Below are 13116 nucleotides of genomic sequence, written 5' to 3'. Positions count from 1 at the left end.
TTGGTTGCTGCTACTGCAGAAAACCCTGCCTCACAAAGATAGAATGTTGAAAATGGAAGCAGGCTTTTCAGTACTTTTGTGGCAATCTCAGGATATTCCTCCTTGACTTTAATGAGAACGTTTAGAATGAGGCCAGCATCATCCTGATACCAAAAAAAAAAGAAAAAGAAAAAAAGAGAACATATAGAGATTTAAAGTCTCAAACATACTTTTAAGGGCTCTGTCATTTTCAATATCAAGCAGTTGATCCTCTTCTAGCATGGACAAAGTGGATTCACCTGGATTATTCACAAAAGGGTCACAGATCCATTCCGTCTTTTGTGAATGGGAAGTGTGATGGTTAATACTGAGATTCAACTTGATTGGATTGAAGGATACAGGTATTGATCCTTGGTGTGTCTGTGAGGGTGTTTCCAAAGGAAATTAACATTTGAGTCAGTGGGCTGGGAAAGGAAGACCCACCCTTAAGCTAGGTGGGCACAATCTAATCAGCTGCCAGCTCGGTTAGAATATAAGCAGGCAGAAAAATGTGAAAAGAGAGACTGGCCTAGCCTCCCAGCCTACATCTTTCTCCCGTGCTGGATGCTTCCTGCCCTCAAACCTCAGACTGCAAATTCTTTAGTTTTGGAACTCAGACTGACTCTTCTCACTCCTCAGCCTGTGGACAGCCTATTGTGGGACCTTATGATAGTGTGAGCTAATACTTAATGAACTCTTCTTTATATATATGTATATATCTAATCTATTAGTTCTGTCCCCTTAAAGAACCCTGACTAATACAGGAAGTAGTGTTCAAACTCTTTTGAAAGCTGAGATAGGTAATCATGCATCAGCTGGGAGTAAGAAGGTCCTGGCTCAGTCTCTTTCAAAATCTGCTAATGTTTGAGACAGCAGAAATCCCAGTGTTCATTTGTCACCCCCATGTTTCCAGTTTGATTTCGAATGCAGCCACTTTATCTGCCAATTTGAACACAGTTGTCATTCTTCCCTGAAGTGACAGAGTTCATTGAGCAGGTTGACTATGTCATACAAGTAAGCAAGTTTTGTGACCCATTTGATGTCATGAAATGTGCTGCTAGTGGGACTGTTTTTCTCAAAAGAAGTCTCTGAAGCAGCTCTCTAAACTCCGGCCAGTGATGTACCTTTAGAAAGCCTTCTCACTTCTGTGTATAAGAGAAGACGCGTGTGCTCCACGTCCATCTCCTCACAGAGCTGCGCAAACAGATGTGAGTTAAGGGCATGTATAATGTGGTTGATAATTTTAATCACATACTGCAAAACCTTGTTAAGTTCAGGTGGCATTTTCCGGCTAGCCAGCATTTCTCTATGGGTGATACAGTGCATAGACTCACATTCAGAAGCGGCCTCTTTGACCGGAGTAGTGAAACCAGAATGCCGTCCAGTCATGGCAGCTGCTCTACCTGTGCATATACCAACACAAAATGACCGATTCCATTTCATGATACGTAATCATTCAAAGACTTGAATAGTTCTGCAGCTGTGGTGCTGGTTGGCAACAGAAGTGCATATAACATATCCTCATTCACATCCTCTTGAAAAATATATCACACACGAAAAAGCATTTTGCTTTGTTGTCAGCATTGGTAGACTCATCAACCTGGATTGCATACCACGGTGACTCATTAATCCTCTCTAACAATTGTGCCTCATTATCCTGTAATATTTCATCAATACATCGAGTTGTGGTGCTAGCCAAAAGATAAATACATGCTACCTTTTGAACTGCAGCCTCTCTTAAAAGTTCATGACAAATGTCCTTAGCAGCAGGCAAGATCGACTCTTCACCAATAGCAAAGGGCTTCTTAGCTTTAGCAATGTGGTTAGCCACTAAGAATGACGCTCTCAGTGCAGACAAATTGATGAAGCGGTGGCCTTCAATAATTTCTTCTTTTCTTTGTTTTCACATTTTTTTCTTTTGAAAAACCCCAAAGTCTTATTATTAATGCAGGGTGCTTGGTCTCCATGTGACAAAGCAGTTTCATGGCTTTGTTGCATAGCCGCTTGTCACATATTATACAAAGTGAGCTTGGAGAGTGTGAATCACCTGTTGCAATGAACCGGTATTGTAAATAGGACTTCTGGTATTTTCTTTTAAATGCAGCTTTCTTTTTGTTGGCGGTCTTAAAGTCTTCTGCTGCCTAATCACCGGATCCTTCCCCCTTTTCAAAGAAGCTCTCCTTTCTACTCATTTTGGCTAGGGTGAGTTTATGGGCTTACCAAAACTGTGACTGAGAAAGTGCACAGTGCAGGAAAGGGCATGGATGGAAGTGGTAAATAAAATAATGGGCAGGCCAGGCACAAACTACAATAAATGTCAGATTCTGACTTAAAGCCTGCCCCCAGCTACAACTGTGCAACTGAAGTACATCAACTCACTTGCCACTATATAGTCTGCCACCAGATGCAGCTTAAGTGTCACTTGCTACTCACTGATAAAGTTTTGATATGAGTCTGCCAGCAATTGATTCATTATGGTCTCTGTGCAGTCAAACCTCTCTGCTAACGTTAATCTATATTTGCAGCCACTCCCCAGCACTGGCATCACCACCTCAGCTCTACCTCAGATCATCAAGCATTAGATTCGCATAAGAAGCAGGCAACCTAGATCCCTTGTATGCATAGTTCATAATAGGGTTCATGCTCCTATGAAAGTCTAATGTCACTGCTGATCTGACAGGAGGCAGAGCTCAGATAGTAATGTCAGCAATGGGAAGCAGTAGTAAATACAGATGAAGCTTCTCTCACTTGCCTGCTGCTCACCTCCTACTTCCTAAGAGGCCACGGACCAGTACTGATCTGTGGCCCGGGGGTGGGGAGCCCTGGCTGTAGTTCACCTAACCATGGACACATAATTTCTGGCTGATTGCTGCTTGGGGTCATATTTATCAAAAACTAAAAGTTCTTAAATACATGAGTCTGTTCATAGACTTTTAATTCTTAATAAAATTTCTATAGTTTTATAATATATCTTGCTGTTTGATCAGGAATATTTTGTCTTTGTTCTTTAAAAAATTGCCCTAACTCTTCTTGCACGTTTATTCTTTCATATGAATTTAGGAGTATCTTGAATATAATATTATAATATGTCTTATTATCTGATAAGGGAATTCTTATCTGTTTGTTCTTTTAAAAATTGCTTTAGCTCTTCTTGCACATTTATTCTTCCATATGAATTTTAAAAGCAGCTTAAAAAGTTCTATAAATGCTATTGTTAGCATTTTTACTGAAATTGCCTGGAATTTAGAAATTAATCTGGGGGAGGATTGACACCTTTTTAATACTGTATTCTCATCCATAAAAGTGATATATATCTTTCTCCTTGTTCAGGTCTTATTTATACTCTTCAATGAAGTTTTCCAAAAAGTATTACATGATTCTTATTAGTTTTATACTAAAGTGCTCTTACAAGTATAACTTTCTCCCCCAAATACAGTGTCTAATTGGCTATTGTTGATATATGGGAATGACATTGATCTTTATATATTGACTTTGTTTTTACTGAAATATAAATGTAGACAAATGTACACATAATAAGTTCATAATACTTATCACAAAATGAACAGTTTTATAACCAATACTCAGATGAACAAACTCTAGCATCCCAGAAAACCATTTGCCGCTTCTTCCTGTGCTCCAGAAATAACCACGATTCTGATTTCAAATATAGTAATTTTCCCTGGTTTTGAACTTCATATAAATTAAACCATGCAGCAGATATTCTTTGTGGTAGGCTTCTTTTGCTCAACAAGCAAGTTGTTGCTGTATAGTATGCCACCATTTGAATATTACGATAGTTATCATTGGAATCGTTTCCTTAGGGCTGTTACGAACAGGGCAGTTATTATCTTCTTTGAGGAGAATATTTTTACATATTTACATAATTCTGTTAGATATACATCTAGAAATAGAATTGCTTGGTCATCTTATTAATCAGCTTTGGTAGATTCTGTCACACGAGTCTGAAAACAGGATTAGTCAATAGCTGCATAGTTGGTGTTTTAATCAGCCTTCAAAATAGCATGACAAATACATCTCTGCAAATGGTCATTACACGGTGGTGTCCAAACAAGCAATCCTAGACCCTCAAATAAAAGACAATCTTCTTAGCTAATTAATGCAGTTTACTTGGCTAGTCTTGCTTCATATTAAAAGTCTTAATGTTCGTGCCTTAATCACTATACATTTAGTAGTGAATGACTGAAATCAAATTCAAACTAACTTTTGCAAAAATAAACAAAAATATAAAGGAACACGGTGAAATGTATTGGTTCAAGTGATGGAACATATGTTACCAGCAGACTTTTTTTCCTGTTTTTAGTTCTCAGTTCTGATTTTCATCAGAAACAAAGCTTCATATTCCAGCAGACCTTTCTCACATGGCAGCAGATTATGGCCCCCAGAAGCTTTGGCCTTACGTAGTTTTTAATGGCAGAGAGAGATGCTTTCTCTCCTATTATTCATTTCAGTTCTTCCCAGAAGACATTGATAGGCTCTGCTGTATCCGGAGAGATGTTATTTTCTGATTAGCTAGCCCTAGATAACGTTCCACCTGGGTGGGCAAGGGCAGTGAGATGGGCATGTCAAAATCACTGGAATCCCACAGTTTAAATGAGATTATTATAGGGTGTAAGTGGGATAGTTTCCAAAAGGATGCTGATTAGGCAAAAACAAAAGAAACAAATGTAAGTCTATTATGTTAGACTGTATATAACTAGAAATAATGATTAATTTATATTAGCATCCATGCTTAATTTATGTTTTTCAGATTATCGCAAATCATCATATGCAGTCTATTTCGTTTGCCTCTGGAGGAGATCCTGTAAGTATGGATTCACAAAAGTTCTTTTTATAAGAGTTAAAAGAACTTCTTGACATTTGGGGCTGTATGATAAAATAAAATAAAAGTAGTTTTACATAAACTGTGTTAGCCACTACAGTGCTTTTCCTAACATACTGTTACAGTCTGTGAATAGCTACATGTAGCAGATAATAAAAAATTTGCTTTGGGCAAAATATTTCCTATCACTAAATTTTAAGATATTTGGATTAGTAGATGAGCTAATAGTGTTCCATTGTGTTATCAGCCATGGAGTTATCTTCTATTAAGCTTCTTGTGGATAATATCTAGGTCATGAAAAGCAAGTATGTCATACATGTGTCCCTCAATCCTTCCTTAGAATTCTTCTCAATGCGGAGTTTCTAGCACACTCTACTAATCAACTGGACCCGTATATCAACTAAGGCAACTAAGTCTAATCTGGAATGAGCCACCAGGTTTGCAGAAACTCATAGGGGAATGAACTGGGAAGAAAGAACTTGTAGTTCTTCTCTACCAAGAAGAGGTCGCGTGGCACTCATTTCCAAGAAATTGTGTGGGACTTCTCCAAGCCTACTTTGCAGAATGGAGTATCATTCCTTGACTCCTCACTGTGCCATTTCTGGACCAGAGAAAAAGGAGGGGGGCTTTGAAGTTAGGGAGTCTGCAACTGAGCAAGAAGCAAATCTGCTTAAACTGAGGGAGCAGAAGAATACTTTTGCCACTCCGCGACATTATGGGTCTTTTTATTGTACTCTTTCTTCTTCTAACCTTCTGTATGTTTTGATGAAAGTTTAGAAGAGGAGAGAGTATGACTTTCATAATGGCTAAGCATCAGTAATGTCAAGAAAACAAGGGGAACATACGCAGACCTTGTTCTTACTCAGAATGTATTACCTTCTTTTCTGCAAAGCATTTTTTTTTTTTTAAAAAGATTATATCGTCAGGAATGAACCAATAAAATTCAGTATAACAATTGATTTTTTTCTATCTACCACATTGAGTTCTCACTTCTAATTGAGGAATCAAATTTAGAGTCATAAATGATAGGACGATAACCTAGAAACCCAAGAAAGATATAGAGGATGCTAACAACTAAATCTGGCAGCTAATACCATGGTAGTTTTAATTTGTTTTAAACTTTTTGCTAAATATTTAATGGGGGAGAAATAACTGTATATCCTAAAAGGAAGTAAAGTTCTGAAGTTACTCTGTAATCATTGCTTCATTTACGGGCATCTAAATTATTTAAGCAAGTTCTTCCACTTGTATGTCGGTGTAACTTACCTGTGTATAAAATATATAGATAAATGCTATTTAAATTAGCCAATTCTTAAAAACACTTCAGTAAGTACTTGTCTTCACATTGGCTACCAATGACTCAAAGTATTTAAGCATGTCAAACCAAGACAACCTACCTTCAGAAATTCTTTGAAGCATATGGCAGAAAAGCAGCCTTTACAGGATTTCAAATCCTTGTTTTTTAATTAATGGGTACTCAATTTCCCCGTTAGGCATTTCTACTTCCTCATCTTTTAGCCTTGGGCATAATTATTTTCAAGTAATTATTATATATGTATTAGTTCCTTGATACTACCATTTAAAAGTACATCAAATGTTAAGAGTTTTACCTTTTCCCCCAAGAAATTCCACAGATGCCCAATTGTGAATTCCCATTAGCAAACAAGAGACATACAAGGTTTCTGGTGCTTAGCAGCTGCTATTTGAGCCCAAGAGCCTATCTGGACTCTTTTTCATCAAGCCTTGTAATCTGGCCTCAATAGCAACACCAAGGATGGTGGCTGGCAGAGAGGGTCAACTGAATCCAGGCTGAAAAATGCCAGCACTGTCTTCTCTTCCTGGCTCAGTCATCCATGGAGGAACTCAAATACTTTTCTTTTTATTTTATTTATTTATTTATTTATTTGCTGGAGTGCAGTGTGCAATCTCAGCTCACTGCAACCTCCGCCAAACATTATTCTTAAGAGATTTAAAGTAGTATTTATACATGTATTGTGAAAAATAATTGTTGGTGTTCACCCTAAATTTCTCAAGGGTTGCCATCATGTTAGAATTGGTGTGCAAACTCTCATTTACTCAAGGCATGCCCTGAATGAGTTCTATTATTATTCTCCAGAATCTTAAGTTTTTCATACTGTCTTCATGTGCCTTTAGTTCTTTAAACTGACCAAAGCACTGTTCCTACTGAAAACAAACAGTAAATAATTTGTGGCCACTGTGGGAAAGTTTGTACCTGCTGCATTGAGAGCACCCCTGTGCCCTCTGAAGTTGGCGAGAAAGCCTGTTGATTCAAATTTAAAATAGAAATCTGGCGGTTGTGCTGTGGCTTAGTTGGTTAAAGTACCTGTCTAGTAAAATAGAAATCTGGAACCACCGTAAGCATTGGCATTAGAAATCATCTCTGTGAAGTTTTACCATCAGGTCAGGGAGCCAGTATGATACTAACACATGCCCATATTTGTTTTAGGATACTAACTGAGATAATTTACAGCTTCACGGCAAACTGGGTACAAGGGGAGGAAGCTGACTTAAAAGTCCCTGTGGTCCAACATAGTAATCTTTCTACAAGATTTCCTCTAAAATTTCAAAAATGATGAATATTCTTCTCATCTCCTGGCCTTTGCTCACCCTCATTTTTACTCTCTTTGCAAAAACGGTTAACTTGTTTTTTATCTGTCAGCCCTGAAAACAGTTGTTGGTAAATCCCTCTATAGCTATATATACTTTCTCTAATTAAAAAATGCACTGTATGTCAAAAATTGTATACATTTACACATATTTTCCCCTGCTATTTGTGCTTTACTTTTAGCATTCTGTAAATTCTCCTGAATGTTTACAGCTCTAGAATTTTAGAACTGTACCAATGGTGGAGACTGTTTTGAAGATGAGGAAACTGAGGTCTGGACAGGTCTCACGGCCTCTTTCCCATAATTGGACCTACCAGACAGCATGGTTGGCATCAGACCACCTCTTCACTTGAATAAGAGTGGCAATGTCCCCAGCGATTGTGGCTTTTCTTTCAAATTCATATAAAACAAAGCCCATAGATATGGCCTTATTGATTTAGAAGATATTTCAGAACTTTTTTCTTTTTGCATTAGGGAAATTTACTTAGGTGTGTGTTATTTTTTTTTAATAACCCAAGACAAGTTATGCTGACCCTGAGATCCGCTTCCTGTGTGATTCATTGTGGGTTATTAAGTGATTGTCCTTGAGGGTATTACAAACATGGGCTTTTATTTCCTGCCAGTTGATTGCATCTTCCCTCTAGAGAGTCATACTTCTAATCTGCAAATGGCATTGTGTATATTTTTTTCCTGAGAACTTAGATAACAAAAAGCATCTTTAATTATTCAAACCTTATCATTCATCAGCTTACTGTTTTCAATAAAAGCTGGAATTACTAAGTGGCATTTTGTTTGTTTGTTTTTGCAAAAGCAGCAGTGCATCTCTTTTTGAACTTACTTTTTCAAGGGTTCTCTTTTTAAAAAAATGATTTTTCTTTTCTGTATATTGATCAAATTAATTCCTTGTATTTTCGCTTTATTATTCCTTAAGGTAAATTGCACTGCACACAAGCAAGCTAACAACCACAAAATCCAACATGTCTCTTTAGTAAACTTACTTTCTGATATATGTTTGGACAATAGGAATCATGATGCCACATCTTAGTTTATGTCACCTTTGTGATTGCATAATCCCTGATAGTTCAAATTGCAATCCAGGACGGCCTCATAGCCCCTAGCCATTTTTAAAGAATATATCCTAACATATTCCCTATCTGCTTTTATTCTTAATGACAGACTGCCTCTAAATTTTTAATTTTCAAATTCTTTCCCTAAGGGACAGAGAACATGGACTCCATAATTGTTAAACTATATAGTGTATATTTGTTTATGCTCCCTTTTACAATAAATGCTGTCCATTTTTCTTTAAATAAAAACATTTGTATTTAAGTCCTTGCCTCAGTATTATGTCCTAAATATATATGTATCTTTCAACAGTACAATTCATCCATTTTAAGTGCAGTTATTTTTGCTTTTTTTATAGGATACTACAGACTACGTTGCCTACGTAGCTAAAGATCCAGTTAATCAACGAGGTATGGAAAGCAGCTTACAGATTGTTTAAAGAGCTGGTATATACCAACTTTAAAAAGCAAACGACAGTTATTTTTAATGTACAGGGTGATGAGTATCACTAGAGTGCTATACTGGATTCTAGAAATACTATGCAAATTTGAGTTGGAAATAAATAGCCCTGTTAGCAGAGCAAAGTAGAAAAACTATGTAGATGACATTTAAAGCATTTTAAAGCTTCACAAACCAAAGGCTTATCTATTTGTGTACTCAAAAGAGAAGCTGTTTGGTTATGATGGGAGTGCTGGCTGCCTCATCCCCACTGGACAAATGAATTATGTGTAAGACCAAAGCCAGTGAGGAGTGAGGTTATTAACCTGCATTGGCTTTGGGGGGTGTGTGTGTGTTTTGAGTCTGTGCACTTGCTGTTCAAGAGCCTGTAATATCACTTTGATCGTTGGACTTATTTTCATCATTTGGATTTCAGCTTAAATGCCTCTTCTTCAGAGTCCTTCTTTGATAGCACCTCCTGTCTCCAGTAGCGTATCCTACCTTGCTGTATCACAATACTTATTTCTCTTTTCATTAACACTCCACATTTCTATTATAAGTTAGTGCAAAAGTAACCATGGTTTGCCATTACTTTTAATGGCAAAAACTGCAATTACTTTTGCACCAACCTAGTATTTTATTTACTCACATATTGCACTTGTTTATATGTTTAATGTGTCCCTTCTACTAGGCTAAAAGCTTCATGAGGGCAGGAACCTGTTTCTCTTACTCGCTGTTGATCCCCAGAACTCATCAGGATGCCTAGCATGTAGGTGATACCCAAAAACTATTTTATTGAATGACTCAGTGAATGGAAGGGTGATTTGATGGGAACTCTTGTTCAGGATTTAGCAAGTTCACATGGTTAGTACTGCTTCTCATCCCTAATGCTGGAACATTCAGACTCTTCTTAGGAAGGAATGTTAGGTTGGTTCTCCTCTTTAACTGGAACGTGTTAGTTGGGCCACATCCTCTGCTGCCCCAGGGATGGAGTTTGCCCCCAAACATTTATTAAGTGAGCATGGAGTAGGACTTGAAAATTTAGAGAGCTTATAGCTATAAGGCACCAAGGTGGAAATGCACATGGGATGCTGGGGAGTAAATAAATAGAACACCTTGGACTTCACAATGTAAAAGCCTAAAAGGCATCGATAGGGCAGGTATAAGAGAGCTAATAAGGAGGAACTTAATCCCATGGGCAGATGGGTGGAGAGTACTGCTTACAAAGTAGAATTCAGACAGATTGGTTTGGCAGCAGGATGAGTAGATAGATTTGGGGAGAAACTTAAGACAGGGATATCCATTTGGAAGCTATTGTGATTGTCAGAAATGAAATGACGAAGCCCAGCTGCTGGCACAGAGCCTGGCACGTAGTAGATGCTCAGCAAATGTTTGCCAAAAGAATGTGGCAGCAATATGATGAAAAGGAAGGAACAGATGACAAACACTATGAAATACTCCATTAAAACTGACCCACTCTAAACTAAATAAGAAGAATGAATAATGGTCAAAGAGTGAGCAGGAGAGACAGGAACTAGTGAATGAGGCAGTGCGGATGTAGGAACAGGGCACAACAAAGGATACCAGAAAAGAGCAACTTCTTCTAATCGCTGCCTCAACTTCTCTAAATAATCACTGCTTGCTATTTCTGGGAAGTCCTCTGAACAACAATGCTTTTTATCTTATCATGGAAATGACAGGGTGAAAGAAAGAAAAAAATACATCAGGAAATCTAGATGTTTAGTAACTTGGCCATCAGTCACTGAATATCTCTGGGGATGTCATTGCTCTTAAGTAAATGATGGTGAAGAGTTCAAAGATTAATGTTGTTGCTAAGGGGAATGGCCAAGAAGGATTTCACTGTCCCTTTGCTGAAGTGAAACAAGAGAGGCAGGGAAAATTATGATGCAGCACATTCACTTTGAAAGCCCCTGTTCTGGTGCCTGAGTCATTTGTCAGAGCTGAGCTGCTTGGAGAGGACCCCTGGGGATCTTGGCATGGGGATTTTTGAGAAGGCATTCATGAGAACTGTTGAGGAGGTCCTGGATGGGAGGTGAAGGATAGAAACAGTCCAGATCAAGGTTTCAGTTTTTTCTTTCTTTAGCTATCAGCCTATGTATAGGAAATAAGATTGATGCTGGAGTCAGAAAGACTGGGTTGGAATCCTAATTATTTCATCATCTCATTGTATGACATTAGGCAGGTTGTTTCACAACCTCAAACCTTGATTTCCCTATCTTTTAAGTGGGAATAATAACATCTCCATCAACTGTTGGGACAAACAACTGAGATAACACATGGAAAACATAATTTTCTTTCCTCCCTCATTACATCTTTCTTTTCTATAGCAAAATGGGTGTGTCCAAGAAGATAACTTAGAAACATGGGGTGATTTTCTTGGGTTTAAAAGTCTCTATCACTTATTCCTCCTCTTTGGTCTTCTCCTCCCCTCTCTTATATAGCTTGGCTATAAAAATCTCTGTGAGAAGACACTGTGTTCTCAACATATCCCCTGCTTGCATACTCCTCTAGTGCTAAATTTTTTCCCTCAACCTGAGCCCATGGACTGACAGTACCTGCAAAGAGCTGATGATACAGCTTTTGAATGTACAAATAATTATTTATGATTATGGAAGGAAAACCCCACCATGGTATCATCATTTAGTAGGAGGGAGAAACATAACCCATAAGATGTGCATAGAGAAGGAGGGATGCCTAGAGAACAGTGCTTGAAACATAGTAGATGCTTAGGATTTGTGGAGTAAGTGAATAAAGGCACAGCTGAAAGAGCAGCATAATGAGAGCTTACAGCCAAGTGTTTGCAGGGTGTGCTAAAGTGTAAAGGCAGGGTTGCAGAGAAAGGAAAGAGTAGAAGCAGGAGTCCCCCAGCTGAAAAGATAGGCCAGAGACAGATTGTGGAGGGCTTTGAATACTGGCCAGGAGGTCACTGGAGCCAGGAGATATTTTGAGCTATATAAAAATTATTATGGGTTCTGCTATTCTGAAATTACTAAATGATCATTTTTCTGGAAGTCGTGGCTTTAAAAATGGTATTGGAACACAGAAAAGCCATCTGGAATTATAGAGTTCCATTTAGAGGACATCTCATTAGTCCCAAGCAGCAGTGTAATGTTCTAAATGGCACTGGAGGAGGAAGGAACAGTTTGAATCAAATTTGTGAACTAATGGTACTTGATGACTATTTAGATATTTTGACTGATGAAGAAATAGGAATCAGATGTTCCTGAGGATTTAATGAGATATTGTATGCAATGCAAATATTGCAATACCTAGCTTATAGCACCTAGGCAATAAATGGTAGCTATTATTACTATTCTGTGTGATGTGGAGTGGTGTTGCCACCAAAGAAACAGGGATTCTTGTAAATACAAAAAGAAAATACAAATAATCCAGTAAAAAAAAAATAGGCAAAGAAAAATGACTACCATTTATTGCATGCTAACTACGTGCCAGGCATTTTCAGTACTCCATCTGTATATTCCTCCTCACAACAATCCTAGGAGGTAAGAAAACATATCATTCCTTTTTTTATATGAGAAAACACTGGAGTTGGGAACAATAAGGTGGTTTTCCTAAGATCACCCAGCCATAAGTGGATGGACAGATTCCAGGTCCTGAGCACACAAAAGAACATGACAAGGCACCAAGAAACCTTTGAAAAATAAAAAAAGTCTAGTCTCACTAGCAATCAAAGACACACAAATTATAATTAGAGACCGTATTTCATCTCCAAATTTCAAACACTGAAAAAAGGTAAGATGTGGTTTAGAGTAGTAGTTATTCTTGAACACTGCGATAAAGAGTTTAGATTCAAACATTTTAGAGAGCAATTTGATGATTTGCATCAGAAGTCTTAAAAATGTAAATGCCTTTGAACCAGTAGTTTCACTTCTGAGGAAATAATTAGGACATGTACAAAGACTAAGCAATATAGATCATTTCTGTATGTGATTTATATCATGAGACAAAATTAATTTAGTATTCATAAGTAGCAAATTAAATGAATTCATAGAATGTACTATAATGTAGCAATTAAAGCTAGTAGTAGAAAAATAAGTAATGACATGGGAAAAATATTCACAATGCTGTTAATGAAAAAACATATGA

General features: G+C 37.6%; 1 protein-coding gene across 1 annotated transcript in view; it reads left to right on the top strand.

Moving 5' to 3' along the window:
- The window catches only part of SHC4 (SHC adaptor protein 4), a 141946-nt gene that overhangs the window by 84889 nt on the left and 43941 nt on the right, over nucleotides 1–13116 (top strand). The window contains exons 5-6 of the mRNA XM_012442380.2: nucleotides 4787–4840; nucleotides 8909–8960. Of these exons, the coding sequence (XP_012297803.2) occupies nucleotides 4787–4840; nucleotides 8909–8960 (106 nt within the window). The remainder of the gene's footprint in view (nucleotides 1–4786; nucleotides 4841–8908; nucleotides 8961–13116) is intronic.

The sequence above is a fragment of the Aotus nancymaae genome, unplaced genomic scaffold (assembly GCF_030222135.1).
Source record: "Aotus nancymaae isolate 86718 unplaced genomic scaffold, 86718_ANA_hifiasm-v0.15.2.pri h1tg000062l, whole genome shotgun sequence".
Lineage (NCBI taxonomy): Eukaryota > Metazoa > Chordata > Mammalia > Primates > Aotidae > Aotus > Aotus nancymaae.
This window is presented reverse-complemented; position numbering and strand designations above follow the sequence as displayed.